This window comes from Tenrec ecaudatus, chromosome 8 (assembly GCF_050624435.1).
Source record: "Tenrec ecaudatus isolate mTenEca1 chromosome 8, mTenEca1.hap1, whole genome shotgun sequence".
Lineage (NCBI taxonomy): Eukaryota > Metazoa > Chordata > Mammalia > Afrosoricida > Tenrecidae > Tenrec > Tenrec ecaudatus.
The window spans coordinates 13028793-13049028 of NC_134537.1; the positions used below are offsets into that span (position 1 = coordinate 13028793).

The window sequence follows — 20236 nt, forward strand, 5'->3', positions numbered from 1 at the left end:
AGAGTACCATACTTACTGTGCACCTGGATGTCTTCTGGACCACTCACCCTCTCAGGAGGTGTTTTTGGCACACACCATAAAGGAGAAGGACGTCTTATGGCCAGTTTTGGCTTAGAGGTTCTTTGATGGATAGGCTTTCTAATCTTTAGCATGCATGGTTTTATTATTTGGCTAGTAAGATAGTCTTGTATGTTCACTCTGATGTCAGTATTTATTTAATATGCTTTAGCAGGCTTAGATGAACATTATAATGTTGGCAATTCATTTCTTGATTGATTAATTTGTTACCTTTTTTAAAAGTGCAAAGAGGGAAGCTTCCTTTAGCTATCTGCAAATTACAGGTGATCAGTTGGGCTGTTCTCATCCTTGCTATGTGAATTCAATTCAGGTCTATAATTAATTCTAGGTAACCTCAATTAAAACCTCAAAATAAAGAGGCCTTCCCTAATACACATTTGGATCTTCATATGGAGTAAATGTTACTTTTCCTTGAATAGCCAATTCACCGTTTGGTAATTGTTTTTCAAATGAGGTGCTAGCATTTCTCATATTAATTATGCATACTTCATTCACATCTGCTTGAAGACTATGTTTATGAAATACTCCCTCAATTTGATTTTGACACTGGATTTCTCTAGGGCCAGTTTATTTTTTTTTGAGTTAACTGGCTTTCAATGAAAAGAATAATCTAGAAATTAAGACTAAAGTGTCGTTCAAACAACTTTGCTTTTATTGACTTCACCAAGGACAAGAGTGCGTCTGACATGCCAACTGTATGGTGACTCTGGACTTGATCCAAGAAATTTGAAAGACGATTAGTGGGGTGTCAAATTGCTATTCAGTAATTACTCTTTTGCCCTCTCACGTTTCCGTCCGAGAGAACCTTTGATAGGAACATCTGACAGTTTAGGAAACACTTGATTAAAATTTCACTTTACTTAAAATTCTAAGTATGGATAATCAGCCTCTTGCTATGTTTGATCACATCCCAAAGTTCTTGCCGTAAAAAAGTGGGAGCTAGTGAACGTGTGCTCTGAAACAAGCAACCACACACATGCCCGCTGCTTCTCCATTAGAACGCTTCTTGAGGTCGCCTTCATGACATCTGTATTATCACCACTCACTCCCCCAGCCCACACCCCTTTCCTCTTGGCTCAGGGCCGATGAAAGCTCAAACAAAGGAAAACAAGTACCGTTTCTGCTTCCTGTTGACTGATGTCCTGTAGATAGGGGATAGTTGCCAGCTCTGCCATGGCTTGATTAATCACCTGCGCCTGCTCCTTGACTCTCTGTAGCCGGCTGAGGAGGCTGGCGTATTGCAACTTCTCCATCACACCTGAGCACGCCCGGAAACTCCCCTAGTACCGTAGTAAAAGAAAATGGGTCAGAACAAAACCACGCACAAAAAATCCCCACCTCTTAGGGACTGAAGTCAAGTTTTGTTATGATACAGATACGTCGTTTCAAGCGGTGATATCTGATACAAAGGTCTAGGAACGCATCGATACCTGTCAAACCCTTCCTTTCAATCAAAGGGGGAGCGTTACGTGACTATTGAAAGGTCACATGATCTCATCAGGAAGCTACACTAGGGAGAAAGAGAGAGGAAGTTCAACCTGTGCCAGACTCTCAGAGGTGGTCCAGCAGGGTGGTATCTGCCTGGAAGCTTTGTCAACGCATCGTAAGTGTTAAGAGCTGGCCACTCTCTTAATTATATGTGAAAGGGACGGTTCTAAAAAAAAACGCTATGTACATGGAATCCTGTTCATCCCAACATCACGTTATGTTAAACGTTCAGCACTGATCTTACTCAGATGGATTTGCCTTGCACACCAGCGCGTCTCCTTTTTGACTTTATAGCACTTTTCCCTGGCCCCGATGACCATCCCAGAAACCGACCTGATCCGTTTTTAAATAGACTATGGAGTGAATGCATAAGGATGTTCGTTCATGAATGTACCGGCAGTTTGGCATGTAATAAAATCGAGTCCGTCACAACAAGCCGCCATCCATCTGTCTGCTCATCTTACTCTGGTGGCGTGGGAGTTGTGGGGATGCCGAAAGCGATGCTGCCAGTGTTTGAAATGCTAGCAGGGTCACCCACGGTGAGCATGTTTCAGTGGAGCTTCTATGAGGAATGGACTACTCACTTTTGAGGAATTAGTCGCCAAAAATCTCATGAATAACAATGGAATGTTGTCTAATATCATGCTGAAAAAAGGACCCGAGGTTGGAAGGTCCCCAAGGTGTGACTAGAGGAGAGCTATCCCCTCAATGTAGACTCCACCTTAAAGACTCGAGTGGAGCAAAACTTTCAAGACCTTCATTTAAATGACTTAAAACGAGAAGAAAGAGCTGAAGACATCTATTAATAATTGGAGATGGAATGCACAAAGTATGAATCTAGGCAAATAAAAGTCATTTAAATGAAAAGGAACTCAGAACGATGGATATTGTAAGCATTAGTGAGCTGAAATGGATTGTTATGAGCCATTTTGAGGTGGATACTCAGATGGTTTCTTGTTCTAGGTGTAACAGAATCGAGAGGAATGGCGTCACATTCACCAACAAAGAATATTTTATGATCTATCTTACGGACAATGTTATATTTGTGATAGGAGAAGATCTATATGCCCATAAGTAAGACCAGGTAATATAGACATTATTGAAATACATCTACCAATCACAAAAAAACCAATGAGGAAGAAATTTACTTCTTTCAACCTCTTCAGTATGAAATTCATGCATATTCATGCAATCAAGATGCACTGATAAATACTAATGATGGGAATATGAAAGTTGGAAACAAAGAGAAAGGATTGATAGTTGGAAATATGGCCTTGTTGATAGTAACTATTGCTGGATATCACATGATAGAATTTTGCAAGACCAAGGATTTCTTCATTGTAAATACTTTTATTCAACAACATAAATGGTGACTATTCACATGGATCTCACTAGATGGATTATACAGGGGTCAAATCGACTACATCTGGAACAATGGAGAATCTCAATATCATCAGCAAAAACAAGGTGAGAGGTTGAATGTGGAACAGATCATCAATTGTTCATGGGTAAGTTCAGGTTGAAGCTGAAGAAACTTAAATTCAGTTCATGAGAGTCAAAACTTGATCTTGAGTATACTTCATCTGAATTTAGAGACCATCTCAAGAACAGATTTGATGCATTAAACACAAATAAATGACAGAAGACTAGAGGATATCAAGAACATAATATATGAAGAAAGCAATTCCCCAGCCAGTGAGTCAATTCTGACTTCTAGCAATGCACTAGGGCAGAATAGAACCATTTCAAAGAGTTTCTGAGACTCTAACTATTGATAGTAGTGGAATGCTGAGGGTGGCTGGTGGTTTCAACATGCTGTTCTTACGATTAGCAGCAAAGTGTGACCCACTGTGCCCCAAGGGCTCTTTGAAGAAAACAAAAGATGATTAAAACAAAACAAAGCAACAACAACAAACAGGAAAGAAAGAAAAGACCAACGTGGATGTCAGAAGAGACTCTGAAACTTGCTATTGAATATGGAGTAGCGAATGGGAGAAAGGATAAAGTAAAATAATTGAAGAGGAACATTTAAAGAGCTTCGTGAGAAGACTACAGAATCACAACGAAATATGGAAAGGCCTGGGGTTCTATAGTTAAAAAAGAACATGCCCAACATGCCTTAAGTTAAAAGAACTGAAGAAAAAAACCCAGAAGGATTCTATGGGCAAAGTCTGTGGGAGAAAGGTGAGGCTTTCTGACCCCATCAAGTTTTAAAGTCTCAGATACCCATTATAGGGTGGCTATAAGTTGTAATTGACTCGGGGTAGTGAGTAGGAGGGAAGTGTTTATGGGCTAATAGGAGAGGGTATCCCCCAAACTGGATTATTTTTCAAAGCTATGTATGTGAATTTCTTTTACAAAACAACCTTATCATCTTCAAAGTACTCTCCATTACACTCAATACATTTGTCAAATCTGCGATTCCATTCTTAGAAACATTTTCCAAATTCATCTATTTGGATGGTTGACAGCACATCCTCCTTTTTTTTTCTTCACCTCATCTAGGTTGTCAAATTGCTGTCTTTTCATGCCCCTCTGCAGTCCCAGAAACAAAAAGAAGTTGCACAGGGCAAGGTCAGGTGAGGCAGGTCCATGAGGCAAGAGAGGCATGCTGGTTTGGGCCAAAAACAAAGCACTGATACACTGAGATGGTTGAGCAGGTGCATCGTTGTGGTGCAAAATCAGTCCCTGGCCTGCCACAAATCAGACCTATTTTGTTACTCGCTGTTATGTTATCTTTTCAGAATCTCTAAATAGAAAGCTTGATTAACAGTCTGACCTGGTGGAATGAACACCAAACACACTCTCCTCCTCACATAAAACAAAATAAAACAAAACAAAACAAAAAAACCCCAAATGAGCATCATCTTGATCTTTGATTTCACTTGAGCTTTTTTGGGGTGAGGTGATGATGGTGTCTTCCACTGGCTTGATTGATGTTTGTTTTTGGGGTCATAAGAATAGCACCTGTAATGACCTTAGGGGGAAAAATCTGGGTGCCTTTGCAGATGTTCTTTAAAAGGAGGGCATGTTTCCACTCTGCTTTCCGCGCCCCCCCACCCCATCCTGGTCCGTAGAACCTGATGCATGAATTTGGCAGAAGTCCTTCTTGTTCCCAAATCTTTGTTAAAAATCTCTGAACTGGCTCTAAGATAGCCCAGGTAACTTCCTCATCTCTTCTTTCAACGGTCTGTCGTTGGTCTTTGAGCACAAGTGTATGACTTTTGTTGACATTTCTGTCCATTTGGGAAGTTGATGGGCATCCAGAAAGAGGTTTGTCATCAATTGACATGATACCTCTTAGGGGATGAGAAAACCACTCGTATACTTGAGTTTTTCCCATAGAATTGTCTTTGTAAGCTGTGTTCAACATCACAAGTTTATTTTGTGGCATTTTTCCCAAGCAGGAAACAAAATTTCACAGCTGCATGCTGTTCTCTTAAATCAGTAATCACAAACAACGAGATATGAGTGAAACTGATTTTATGAAAAAATTCACTGTGACCAGAGAGGACCTTTCCAGGTGATGTCACTGGGTGCACTGACTTCGTGAGTAGTTTGATGCCCACCTGTCAGGAAAAATGTGAACTATGAAAACTCTGCCCAACGGAGCTGCTTACTTTTTTTTTTTTTCTTCATTTTTTGGAGGGAGGGGTAACCAACTCCCTCATATCGGATTATGTAGGAAGCATCAACAGCTGGATTCAGACGAGAACAAGGGATATCACTGATGACACAGGATTGACCTTGGCTAAAAGTGGAGACTATCAGAAATGTGTCTACTTGTGTTTCATTGACTATGGAAAGCCATTTCATTGTGTGGATCATAACAAACTATGGATCACATTGTGAAAAATGGAAATTCTGGAACACTTAATTGTGCTCATGCAGAACCTGTGCACAAACGAAGCAGTATTCTTCAAACATGTTTTAAAATTAGGAATGTTGTATGTCAGGGTTTCTTCCATAAAACTTATTCAATCTGTATGCTGAGCAAATAATCCAAGAGCTGCGCTACATGAAGAAGATTGTGGCTATCAGGATTGGATGAAAGCTTATTAGCAACCTGTGATACGCAGAGGCCATAACCAAGCTTGTTAGAGAAAGTAGGACTTGAAGCGCTTGCTGATGACAATTAAAGGCTACAGCTTTCAGTATGGATTATGACTCAATGTAACGAAAACCAAATCCCCACCAGTTGACCAATAGACATCATGATAAGCGGAAAAAGAGTCATCGTCAAGTTGTAATCATACTTGAATCGACAGTTCTTTGAAAGCTGCAGTCAAATCAAGCAATACAGTGCACTGGGTAATTCTGTTGCATAAGACCTCTTTAGAGAGTTAGAGTGTAAAGATGTCACTCTGAGGACGATGGTCACATGCTTGTGGAAGCTAGACCATGAATAAGGAAAATGAGGAAAGAGCAGAGGCACTTGAATTATGATGTTGGTGAGGATATTCAAAGTACCATGGACTGTCCGAAGAACAAACAAATCCTCCTTGAAAAGAATACAGCCAGAATGCTCCTTAGGAATGAGGATGGGGAGACTCCTTTGTCTCCCATTCTTTTGACATACTATGAGGAAAGATTAATCACGGGAAAAGATACCATGCTTGGTAATAATATCTTTTTCTCTAGGGTCAGAGCAAACAGAAGGCCCTTGATGGGATGAATGGACACAAGTGCTGCAGTAGAGGCTCATGCATAACAGCGGTTGTGAGAATGGTGGCGGACCAGGCCGTGTTAAGCTCTATGGTCCACTGGGCCACGATGTGCTGGAACTGGCTTGACAGCATCTCATGGGAACAGCAGCAACCATAATACGGTGTCCCATGTATGTGTTTGCTGCTGTGATCTACAAAAGAGGAGGGACTGCCATTCCAACAGGTTTACTACAAACACCGGTGCTTGATAAAGGAGACACAGTTTATTAAAAAGTTATCAGGTTTCTATTAGGAAAAAGAACTCCTGGCAAAAGAACCTTGAGCTTCTGTCATATTCGGGGAGTTAGGAGAAATGGGCCATCATAGGAAGACCAACTCTGGCAACTGCAGGCACACCCTGATGCTCAGAATATGAAGGCTGGGTGCCCAGTCCCCCTTCACGACAGGCTCCCTCCACGACCACCTGGATCAGAATTCCTAGGTTCATTCATTAAATGGGCAGAGTCTTTGTAACAAATGGGGGGTTGAACTTCACCTCCTGGGCCTTGGACATGTTATCAGGAAAGACCACTCCCTGGGGAAGGACATCATGTTGGTCAAGTAGAAGGACAGCAGAAAAGAGGACGACCTGGACAAGATGGAGTGACACAGTGGCTTCACAAATGCAGCTTAAACATAAGAACAATGGCCAGGATGTCACATGACAGGGCTGTGCTTCATTCTGTTGTGCAGAGGGTCCCTAGGAGTTGATGTCACTTAACAACAACAATAACAATACATTTGAATAAGGCTTGTTTTTGTTTTGCATACTGGTAAAAGATTTTTCCTAGAAAGCAGAGACCATGGAGGCCCGGGATCTGATTCGTTCCCGAGAGAGGCTCCTCTAGAGAGAAAGGTTTCAGATGCTCGTGTTACCAAAGGACTCTTGGCATTTTCCGTGTGGTACAGCCAATGCTCAGGTGCTACCGGAAAAGCTGGAAGCTCGAATGTACCCCGAGGTGCTCTGAGAAAAGAGCCTGGTAATCCACTTCTGAACAATCAGCCGTGGAAAGCCCGGAGGACTGTCTTTACTCGACACACGGGCCACCTCGAGTCCGACGTGACTTCATGGCAACTTTTGTTTTTCCTTTTTGGAACTTTATCTCGAAAGTAGAAAAAGCATTTCTTTGTGAAATGTCAAGCTCCCAGGCTGATTGGTAGCAGCCTCTTTTGCTACTTTCCTGGAGTCTTAAAAAGAAGTGACTGTTGGGCACTTTTGCATTTCCTTGGCTTTATTTCTCCCCAGCACCTATCTGTTCTACCCGACTAATGTCCTATTCATGCTAATCTTCTCTTGTTGATTAATCATTTATCTGAAAATCTATAAGCCCATAGAAGTGATGATTGCAAATGGGGAATTTGGGATCTTTTCTCCGAACTGATGAAATAGGGAATCTGCCCATTCAGTTTAAACACGCAGCTAAACAATGGAGTTCCCTCAAATAAAGGAAAGTGAGTTGGTGGGAAACCGTTTTCATCTGAAGAAAAATTGCTTCCTTTGTCCTTCTGGAAGATAAGCAATGGTGCTAGTTGGAGCAAAGTGGCGCAGTGACTCAACTCCAAAGACAGCAACAACTGCGGCGTGCTCGGAACGTAATCTATCAGTGTAATTTTCCCAAACATCAGGGAAATAAAAGTCATGGAAGGCAAGAGTGCTTTGTTAGCTTGATTGGATGCCTAACAAAACAGGAAGCGCTTCCTATGAATAAGGTAGAAGGGAAGGAACAGCACCGTTTACCGATCATCACCCATCCATTCTTACTCTGATCCCAGCGGAGTGTGATTTGACACTCGACCTTCGTCAAAAGCCCTAGAAGCGAGTGAATGCAATTGCGGTGATCAGGACACGATAGAGACATGCTTAACTATCAAAATGAAAAAGAAATAAAAACCAAATAGAGATAGTTTAATGTTGTTGCTGGAATGAAGTGACAAAAATAATAAAAATGCAGGAATGAGCATAGACCTATAGTAGTGGTGGTCGGGGTGGTGGGGGTATTGGGGGGCGGGGGGTGTTAGGCACTGTTCAGACTCACAGCGACCCCACAGAACACTGCTTGCTCCTGCACCATCCTCTCAATAGTGAAGTTTGAGCCCGCTGCTGCAGCCACGGTGCGAATCCATCTCCTGGAGGGTAGGCCTCTTTTTTGCTGACCCTCCACTTAACTCTATATGATGTTTTTCTCAGGAACACTTTGATTTCACGAGGCCCAATGTTCACAGCTCTTCGTTGTGCGCACCCAGGACGTTACACGGACCCAGAGGTGATCCTTCACACAGAGCGGGGAAGTAGGAACGGTGTGTGTCAGAGTTGCATCCTTGTACATTTATTCCATCTGAATTCTGAGCAGACACTCTGGCAAGCTGGACTGTATGAAGAAGCACTCCCGTGAGGATTGGTTATTAACAACCTTCCATACGCAGATGACACATCTTCCGAGCTGGAAGCCAGGAAGACTTAAAGCACTTGCTGTGGAAATGCAGACTCCAGCCTTCACTGTGGCTTGTCACTCAATGGAAAGACCATCAAATGGCAGCATGGGCTAGAGTTCAAGAGAAGCTGCTCTCCCAGGGAGACTTGCGGAGCAATTAAATGGCTCCTTAATTGCTGGAGAGAGTGTAGTAAGATGACGAAGATGGAAGTTAAATCCTTACACGGTGCAATGAAGGTTAGGTAAATAGCAAGTTCAAATGAAGGCTTCAGGCAGAGCATTCTCTAGATTTAATAGCGGGAATGGATAAAGCTTTGACAAATAATTGGCACTATATAATACACCTGAAAAGCAGAGCCCAGGTCTTTGAGATGTATTTCCGTTAGGCATGACATAAAGAAACATTAATTGAAAAAAGGAGAGAGAAGTTGAAAACATATTATTGTTCACTTCACATGTGCACACGTAAACATTTTTAATGCTTCACAGGGAGGGAATTAAAAGGAAAATTAACGAGGTATCAAAAACATGGTAACTTAGGTCATTTTTGATAGGTCAGTCTGTGAAGGAGGCTTCATGCGTGCAAAAGATTTTATTATTTTAACTCTTTAAGATTTGATTCAGGAAGCCCAGGACGTAAGATCTGGAATGGACAGCAACCACTAACATAAATGAATGAGAAGCCCAGAGCCATCCTTGACATGTGCCGTCATCAGGGCAGACATTTCAGAGTAGGGAAAACACCACAGAGCAGGGCTGCAGGGTGTATAGGCCTGAGTGTTCAGTGAGATTCAAAGTCATTAGCGTGGAAGGTAGAAGAATATGAAGTGTTTTCAATGACTTTGTAACAAATTTCCACCATCTTTCCCTTCCATGTTTTCCCATTAAGCTTTTGCATCCCCTTCCAAGTTTAGATTGTAACTCCGTAGGTCCGAATCATCCCTGCTATGGGCCCTGTGTCCTGTGCCTAACAGAAGACATATTTACAGACCAGGACAGGTGGGAGAAGTGTGATGGAAGTCATTGCTTGACAAATAGGGACCCTTTCCCATGTCAGGAACGACAACGTTGTCACCTTTATTGATGTCTATCGCCTCTTGGTAAGAGGTGAAGATTCATGTTCTCTGGGAAGCTTTTTATAATAACTGTCTGAGCCTAATCTACTCACTGACTTGCCCCCCCCTTTTAAAAATCATTTTATTGGGGGCTCTTAAGGTCACATAACAATCCATATATTAATCTTATCAATCAGATTTGTGCATATATTACCATTCTCATTTTTGAAGCATTTTCTTTTTACTTGAGCCCTTGGTATCGGCTCCTCTTTTGTCTCTCCCAACTTTCTTAATCCTTGATCAATTATAAATTATTTTAACTTCCATATCTTACATTGTTCGTGGTCTCCCTTCACCCACATTTCTGTGTTTCATTGACTCTGCCCATAGAATTATTTCTCACATTGTTTTGTGTATGTTTTACCTCCAGCAAGGATCATCTTTTTGTTTCAAGGGGATGAATTATGTTGTGAAAGACAAACCAACCAACCCAGAAAACAGAAACAGCAAAGATAACCCAAACCTACTGCTGTTGAGTTGATGCCAATTCATGGCAAGCCTGAGAGTAACAGGGCATAAATATGTCTTTTTGTCGTGGCTCAGCTGGGTGGGCTTAACCTTCAAACTTTTAGGTTCCTAGATGATTGGATACTCTTTGCACTGATATTTGGCCCAGTCTTCTGAAACTCTGAATTTGAACCCTATCTCTCTGCTCCCTAGCCATTTGAGGCCAGAGGGATTCTGACTCCAAGCCATGTTTCTCCATTGGTAAAATACAGGTGATATGATGTCATCACACTGTGAGAATCTAATGGGACATCATGTTTTAAACTGTGGAATATATACATATGCTTCTCTGTACCTTATTTCTTCAGTGACACTTTCTGTATCAAGTCAGCACCTAAGCCCAAACCAGGACTGCCCTGGTTTTTTTCCCCCTAGTAGGCTTGATTTAAGAAAATTTCTTTAAGTAATTTTGGAAGCAAGAGTGTGGTAGCAAATGCACAATTCTGCTGGACATAATTGAACTATGGAATGATATCATATGTGTTTTAATACCAATTAATATAAAAGTTAAAATATTACTTGTATTTTATATGCTCTTACTGAACTGCTGTCCTATCTTTATAATTTGTGGAGAACAAAAACATGTGTCTTTTTTGGATGGGGAAAATTGAAAATAGGAGCAAACAATTAAATTTTCCTATGATATTATAATTGAGTATCCTTGCAAAATTAGCTTTCCCTCCTCCCAATTAAAGACACTAGACATATATTCTAAACTTGATATTTATAAGGGGATTGAATTTTAAGTACACCTAGGGGATAGAATCTGAGAATCCTTGGCATCACTTATGCAATCCCATAGACTTCTACATACTTTTCATCATTTATGGGACTTCATAGAAATGTGTCAATATTTAAAAACTGTATAACTGATTCTGGTTATATTATAATGCAAAACATTAGTGTTAATTTGGGGGCCTTTTGCTATTATGAATGTTGAAGTTTTGATGTATGCGAATTTCATTTTCCAAAGGAATTCCCATTAAAGAGCATTGTCAAAATGAATCACCCTAAACAAACACAACACAAAGTATATTTCCTGGCCATCGGGCCTGGATAACAGGCGGATGTTTCAAATGGACAGCCCTTTCACTGAATGGAGGCATATAATCCCATCTCAATCACGCATGTGGAGGATGATTGAAAAATCTAAAATTCTTCAGGACCTGGAGATAGACTCCCTTCTACTAGCACACATAGGGTCTGGTGGGACCCTGTTGTTAATGAGACGGAATCCCTGAGCCCATCCCTGATGTGGGCAGTGACTCTACTTCTGGGTTGGAGTTGCCCCACCAATCCTGCTTGTGAGGGTGCTTCTGAGCAAATCAGTGATCACTCTCGCTCTGTGGCGGAGACGCAGGGCTTTCTACTCCTGGACACAATTACAGTCTGTGACACTCACAGCAGCAGGGCTACGCTGTCCTGGAGGGCCACTGTGACTCGGCATAAACTCGATGGCAGTGACTTTGAGGGTGTTGTTGTTGTTATAATAAGTAGCTGGGAGGCTAATATTTGGATATACTCGTGATTTCTGGGCGCCTTCAAACTCATTAACTTCAATTCCATTAAAACTCTTTAGGAAAGTCTTCCAGAAATTGTTATTTCTGACACAGGCAGACATAGGGGAATTAATGAAATTCTTGGTGGTTAGCAAACTGATAATACTGAGATTTATTCTACAGAAGCTATTAATTACATCCTAAAAGTCTCGTTAATGATGGGTTTTAAACACCCATTATTATTGTTGCTGCTTGCTGCTTTTGAGTCCGTTCCAGGCCATCGATTTAATGGACCACAGAATGCCACACTGTCTGCCCGGAGGGCCCACTGTCTCACCCACCATGTCAATCCATCTTTATTGAGGCTCTTCCTCTATTTCACTGCCCCCCCCCCACTTTACCAAGCATGATATTCCTTATAGACCGGTCAATATACAAGGGGTTTCAAATAACTAGTCACAAAATGGAATAGCAAGATAATGAAACATTTCCATAAGTGTTTTGAAGCCCCTTGTACATACCTAGGCCAATTTCTATATAGCTAGAATACTCTTTGAGAGGTGAAGAGGAAACAAATTAGTAACATTCAAAAACAAACAAACCATTTAGCCCAGAGAGGCCAAATACATTTTCCCGCTGTGAGATGTGAGTTCTAAGCCAAGATCAAAGGATCACCAGATGACGTGTTCAGTTAGCTGACCAGTAACAAGATGAGCCTGGCCATAGGCCAGCGTTCTCCCCAATCCTGAGGACATTGAATTGAATTTGTTTGGCAAATCACATGTGGGTGGGTGAGAGGAAATATAACTGGCTGGTGATTGCTCTCAAGGAAGCTTCCACTGCTGGTGAGGTCCTGGTGAGGACAATGATAGTGTGGCGGGTCCACATTTAGGATGGGAATGTTAGTGAGGGTATACGTGTATGTCTGTGTGTCTGAGGGGTTGTGACAGAGAGGAGGATTTGGAAGAGAGATAATGAGATGGAACATAATGGTGGTGAGAGGGGAGCTATACAGTAGGAAAATCCACCAGACTGTGCTCTTGTATTTGTAATGCACAGGTTTATAAACCATGCAAGTAGCTTAGGGGCTCTGTAGCTCTTTGAAAATGCTGAACGATGCTACTGAGCAGGTAAACTGCTGAACAGATGTTAAGTAGCTGTGTGGGATGACCCCTTGGCGACACTTGTAAGGTCAAAGCACCAAATCAATGACGTAATGCAAAAGGCACAAGAAGAAAATACTTTCAACTTCTCCATTAAAGGGATTTTGGAAAAAAAATTATTGAGAGGGGAAATCTGCAGCCTTTATAGTTTGTTAGAGAGAAGACCTCTGTATGTACTTTCCACACAGCGGTTTCAAATTCTGTAAAATAACACAGCATAATTCAGGGTGTTTTTTTTTTTTTTGAGCTGTTTCAGACTGAAAAGTAGAAAAGGGACCTCTTCTCTGGATGGTTAGAAAGTTCTAGATTCTGGAGTAGGCAATCTGATGGTTATATGCAGTAGCCAATAAAGGAAATAGGGAAAACATTATGCTAGCTAAAATTTGGTTTATTGATTTGTAATGAGAAATTCACTATAACCTGGAATTAGGTATTAGGAAGGCACAAAGAAAAGGCACTTTAAACAGATAGTAACTTAATAAATGCCGAAGACTGCTAAGTGTAGCAGGGTTTTTTTTTTGTTTCATTTTGTTTTCTTAAAAAAAGATGGAATCATTAGCTAAGGTCTGCTTGGTTTGGCGAACAAGATTTACTGTGAATGCTTCTAAAATCCTCCAATATTTGCAATGTTTATAACATAAACTTTTTCTAATTCAAGAGTTCTCTAATGTTGGCCCACTGGACAGATAACAAAGGTCGCATATACCTACATTCAGTTGGGTGCTTCTAATAAAATCCAATATTGGCAAGATGCGCTTCCCCATGGTCTCCATGTGTCTGACGGTGTCATCTCGGGTCAGCAGACCGAAGGGAGTTTTATGTTCTAAAAATCATGACAACAAACTTTTTTACTCTCATTTCCAGACTTCCAATTCAAATGTTTCCTTTAGCTAGTTCTGCACAGACACCCCAATGTTCATAGATATGACATCTTCAGGACAGAAACCAGTCCCAACCCCAGCCCATCTATGTAGCACTGAAAGTTCCGCAAGGAGAAAGGCAGAGGACACATTGCCCCTTAGAGAACTGCCACTGATTCATGGTACTGTTTCCTGATTGAGAGATCTACGAGACAGCCTATCATAATTCACCTATTTCCACAGAGTGCGTTTTTCCTGAGCTGGGAGAAAATGTTGTCATAAATGTGTCTGATCCTTGTCTTCTTCCTCCCAGGTATTACTCAAGTGTGCAGATGCCATTGACTTTGAATGTAACTCGGAGCTGAGATAAGCCTCAGAGGATGCATCGGCAGACAAAACACAAATCCTTAATCAGGTGAGCAGAGCTAGCTGAAGGAATGAATTGAGCCCGGGTGAGGAAATCAGCCCACAAGTTTGAGACGTCAACACGGTCTGAATATTTTCTTGGATTTTTGGAAGTTCCACCATCTCATGGTAATCCTCCCTGCCAGATCTAAACTCTTGCCTCATTGTGGAAGAAGATTGGAATGGATTCTTTAAAAATAATAGCAGATAATCCAGGGGATTTATGCTTGTTATTGGCTGTCTTTTCATTGTGTAGGATAATTCTGATTCTGTCCTAAGATTAGGCACTGGTGGGGTGGTGGTTGAGATGAGATGATTGGAATGAGGGGTGGGGGCCACTCCATGACTGCTATTTGGGGAACCCTTTTCTAAACTTAAACCTAAAATTCCAGATATTGTTAGCTAACCCAACATAAGATTATAAAAACAAAAACCACCCCCGCCCCTCCCCAATACACTGCCATCACATCTACTGCGAGCCACAGTGACACGGTGCGAGCTTCTTGAGTCTGTCAATCTTTTCAGGAGCACATATTCTCATGTGTCTCCATCTGAGCAGTCCGGAGGGTTGACCCCTGTCGGTGAGGTATCCGCTCCACATCTAACCCACATTACCACCTCATTTAAAACTCCCTGCTGTGGAGTTGATTCCGACTCATGGCAACCCTACAGGGCAGAGTTGAACGGCACTGTGGGGGAATCTGTAACTTTTAAATCTTTACGGGAGCAGACAGTCTGATCTTTCTCAGAGTGGTTGCTAGGTTCAAACTGCTGACCTTGTGGCGAGCAGCTCGAGTCTTTACAAGATAAGAGGGGCTAATGATAGCCACACAAACACTTATGAGATCTAGGCTCTACCGTGTGTTCGGTCTTGTGATGAATTAGCAAGAGACAAATACAAGTCCTGCCCAACAGCAGTATTGAAGGATAACACGTTCAAGTGATTCACCTGTAAATGTTGGCAGCTTCCGATTTGATACTTTTTCCAAAAATTTCCCATCTTCTTTGTTTTTGAACCCAAGAGTCAAGAGATACTGTTGGGGAGGAAAAGATGACCAATCGGTTGTTTGGGGTAGGACGTGGAGTCCTTGAAGATCTGAAAGATAGTGGAAATAGAATTACGAAGCTTCGCTATTGTTTTATTATTATTTTTGAGTCCTTTTTGCCCCTAGATTTTATAAATGAAACTTGGAAATAAAGGTCAAATGTGCACATTAAAAGTGCAAAGTAAAATTGACATGCAACCAAAGGTAAAATAGATGATGCATCAAAATTCCATTTCATTTTTAATGTCTTCCTTAGAAATCTAAACATACAAAAGCCTTGTAATAAAATATGTCTATATTACGTATCCATCATCTCCCATATTCAAAATAGATTATCCGGGCTTATAATTTTTCTATGGGATTTGTTTAAAGAAAATTTGACTTTCTGTTCATGGTTTAAGATTTAAGGAAATATTATCTGGCAGAAAAGAGAACGGTCACCAAGTGTGAATTAAATGACAAGGCCAAATAATTTAGTTGACATGCTTCCTGTAATCACAGAAGAAAATTTCAGGTAATAAATGGACTGACTTTTAAATTAGAGTCGGAAATAATTCCAGTGTCATCAATCGAGTCCTAAAACAAACCTGTCTCTTCATGACCTGAGCACCAATCTTCTTCTTGTCCTTCTTGTAAGTGTTTTGGGGGCGCGGTGGTGCTAAACCCTCACAGTAACTTTACAAGGTTGATGCCACTGTCCCCACTTTATGGATCAGAAGTTACGGCGCACAGATCGGAAGTAATTTGCTCAGATCCTCTGCCTGGAGGTGGGTGAGGCAGGTGTCCCACCAGCTCAGTCTGACTGTAGAGACCACAGGCACATCCACTGCATGCAGTGTCAGGCTTGCTTGCTTCTGGGCGGCTCTTCAGAAGCAGTAGTTGTCGGTCATGGGGTCTTGGAGGCGAGGACCAGTTAATTCATTTCCATTTTGAGTGACAAAGCATTGCTGCGTGGTAACAGCCTTCTCAAACGAAAGATGATGGACACAGTGGTTTAAATCAGCTCTCCCTGCTCAGCATTACTGGAAAGGGGACAGGGTAAGACCTCAAATATTCTTGAATTAAGACTTAGCTTAAGGTCAATTTTTCACCCCACATGGAATCAGAAACTCAAATGATATGGCTTAAATATAGCCTTCACTGTTTACTTTCAATATTCCTTTCAAATATAATGGATGCAGTAAATCTTGCGTGCTTCCCACCCCCGTTTAGTGGCACAACTGTTTGTTCAAACGACGTTTTCTCGGATGCCCCATAGTTAAAGCTGACGCGCAGAACGGCTCTGCTTGTGGCCTGGATACTGGCCCCCGCCCACCATGGTTCTCTGTTCTCCACCCCCCCATGCCCGGGGCTCCTCTATAGAAATAGGATTTATTTCAAAGCACAGTGTGAAGAGCATTGCTGTACATTATTGGGCCCATTGGTTCAACCACATAGCACGTTTTTGTCAAAAAGCGAGTGAAAAATATATCTTCAATCGTTGACTAGTTAAAATGTTGCTTCGATACTGAAACGTCGACCGGACACCATTCTAAACATCCTTCATTCTTTCTTGGTAATTAGGTAATTGTTTACCGTCTGTCAGTTTGTTTTCCACTTGGCTTCGGAGACAACCCTGGAAGTCCAGAGAACCCTTGAATGAAAGTGTGGTGGATTTCCGGACCACTCTGAGTATCCTCTCTACAAGATACCTGATTTGTGGGCACAAAAGCCTTTAGATTTCAGAGCCCCTGAAGAATTCCTGTTCACATCTGCTTCCACAGAGCAGAGGAGATTTTGTGTGACGCCTCCCCAAGATTTCCAGGCCTCTATTAGCACTGTCCTGGGGACCTCAGGGTCGTGAAGGTCAGTCTAGGGGATGCTGCACAGGGACTGGGGGGGAGGGTGTAGTGGTTACAGGTTGGGTGGCGACTCACAGGGTCAGCAGTTTGAAACCACCAGCAGCTCCACGAGAGAGAGACTGGACGTTCTTCTCTGGCAAACTGTCCTGGTGTTGGACATCCACAGGGGCCCGACGAGTCATCCCTGACTCGATGGCAGTGAGCTTGGTTTGGTTTGGTGCATGGACTCATTTTGTCATGGCTTGTCAGTGGCATCACCATTTGTCACAGCACATGCCCTTGCCCAAACCTGCCAAGTGTTTGACGGCTCTTTAGAATATACAGTTACCACGAAGGCTATGCGAATTTAAAGGGGAAACTGACATGACTACTAAACGTGATTGCACAAACAAGAAGAGCTCAGAGTAGCACCATAGCCACGTATGAGAGATTCTGCTTGTAATCGGCAGTGTTTTCTGATTCTTCTGATCCCATATCTTTCCTCCTAGGGATGTTTGATCCATTATTAACTTCCAGTCAAAGTTTTGAAATGTGAGCGTCTGCGATGTACATGCTGTTAACTTTTGGGGGAAAATATGGAATCATCATTTTTCTTCCATTTTCACGCAGAGAAAATTGCAATTGTATGAACATCTACCCTAGCAGGTGGTCTGTGACCCCACATGACGATACGCTTGCCAGATGTTGAATCTCATGTCACATTAATTTCACTGCGAATTGCTCTCTCTTTGGTTCTCATAAGCCTCTTCCTAGGTCCAAAAAACCCTGCGGCTCTCTTAGATAGGAACGTTTCCAAATTACATTGTCCTTTCTCAGGAGAGTGGAAGCGATTTAAAAGGTCTTATTTTCTTCTGCCATGTCAGAAGAAAACTTGGGAGACATACGATTTTAATGCATTCATTTACAATTTATTGTAGCTGAAGATGAAATTGCTATGACTGTGACAGAATTTATTATAGAAAAAAAATCAGTCTACAGCTACGACACAGTACCAATTTCTCCCCATTAGGGAAGCAGATGCTTTAAAAAACAATATCAAAGATAGATTATGCAGATTTACTTTCTTCTCGCAGAAACATAACCATCCCATTCTTTTTTGCCCAAACGGAAGATATCTCTCAACCAAAAAAAAAAGTTATATGATTTTCCCTTTATCAAGAATCTTCACGTGCCACAGAAAGCTAGAATTGACTAATTTTCAGGTCCTCAAGTTATCCCTACACTTTGACCTATTTGCATAGTTGCCTCCTCTTCTTAAAATGCCTCTCTGAGTCTGAGGGGCTGACCCCTATCCCAACTATGTGACAGTCCACTTTCCCACCAGAAGCATTCACTTCAGAGGACAGCCCTGAAGCTACAGCTCAGGGAGAGGGGCGAGTCTGATCAGAGCACACAGGAGCAATGGAGGGGGGTGAGGGGAGAGAGTGGGCACATCCTGGCCCACCAAGTCCTGAGGACAATATCCCACCATGAGACACAGTGTGTATCACTGATTCACGGCGCTACAGGGGACAACACTGGAGACACAGTGTGGGAATTGTGCCCGATCTGACCCCACCACACGGAGGCGAAACACGAAGGGTGTGCAACAGAACAGCAAGGGGAACAGACCAATGAAGTCCTTGGGGAATACCCAAAAATAGACTGTGGGGCCAGGGCGTGACACCCCATCCGACTCAACTGGAAAATACTCATAAAAGTCAATAACAGACCTTGAACTATTAATAGGCTTTTCTTTTTTTTTGTCATTGTTCTTTTGTTGCTTTGTTTTGCTCTGTCTTGTTTTGGTGCATCTAATTGTCTCTGCAGGTCTATCTAGATAAGATAATTGGGATAAACAATCCGGAGGACAAAACAACAGGACCAATGGTTCTGAGGGAACATGGGAGAGGGGAAGGCGGGGGAAAGGAAGGAGTGTTAACAAACCCAGGGAAAAAGGAATAACAAATGATCCATGGCAAAGAGGGTATAGGAGACCTGGTAGAGCTTGATCAAGGGCAATGTAACCGAGAGGAATTACTGTGACTCAAATGAAGGCTGAGCATGTTAGTGGGACAAGAGGAAAATGAAAGGAAATAGAGGAAAGAACTAGGAGGCAAAGGACATTTATAGAGGTCTAAATACAGACATGTACATATGTAAATATATTTACATATGATGATAGGGAAATAGAGCTATGTACATATATTTATAGGTTTAGTATTAAGGCAGCAGATGGACATTGGGCCTCCACTCAAGTGCTCCCCCAGTGTAATTACACTTTGTTATAATAAGCTGGCATTCCATGATGCTCACCTTCTTGACACGATCGCTGAAGACAAAGTGGGTACATAAGCAAATGTGGTGAAGAAAGTTGGTGGTTCCCAGCTATGAAAAGCTATAGCACCTAGGGTCTTAAAGACTTAAAGATAAACAAGTGGCCAACTAGCTGAGAAACAACAAAGCACACCAGCCTGTGTGATCATGAGGTGTCGATAGGATCAGGTATCAGGCATCAACGCACAAACAATCATATCATTGTGAATGAGGAAGAGTGCAGATTGGGGACCCAAAGCCCATCTGTAGGAAATTGGACACCCCCTTCCAGAAGGGTCACAGGGAGGCGTTGAGCCAGTCAGGGTGCAGGGTAGCACCACTGAAGTATACAACTTTCCTCTAGTTCCTTTTTTTATGTGTAAGAGAGAACTTTATATCAAAGAGTAATTGTATATTAAGTAAACATTCCAGCACAGGAAAGTTCATAAGTCTGATGTTAGCCCATATGTTCAATACCAGTTTATGCATTCCTCTTCAGACCCATGCAACACATTCAATGATGTCGAATGCAGGAAGATCACAGGCTGGTGGGTGGAATGTCTTGTGGATCTAGTGGTGGTGAAAGCATTTCAGCACTGGCAGGGGTCTCCACGTGGCTTCCCCTGGCTGCCATCAGCATAGCTTCTTGTGGCTTGTCAGCAGGAAGACAAAGTAGAGAGAGTGGGTGTCCTGCCTCTGCATCCAGGGAAAAATACAGGAGTTCCCAGATTCCTCAGGAGAAGGCCATGCCCACACAGAGGCATGATTGGCTATGACATGATTGACAGGCTAGATTCACCC

At 42.1% G+C, this 20236-nt stretch overlaps 1 protein-coding gene across 1 annotated transcript in view; it reads right to left on the minus strand.

Moving 5' to 3' along the window:
* The window catches only part of SPATA16 (spermatogenesis associated 16), a 320380-nt gene that overhangs the window by 51624 nt on the left and 248520 nt on the right, over positions 1 to 20236 (minus strand). The window contains exons 6-8 of the mRNA XM_075555593.1: positions 15203 to 15349; positions 13699 to 13811; positions 1194 to 1358 (exon numbers count right to left, since the gene is read on the minus strand). Coding sequence (XP_075411708.1) covers positions 1194 to 1358; positions 13699 to 13811; positions 15203 to 15349 — 425 coding nt within the window. The remainder of the gene's footprint in view (positions 1 to 1193; positions 1359 to 13698; positions 13812 to 15202; positions 15350 to 20236) is intronic.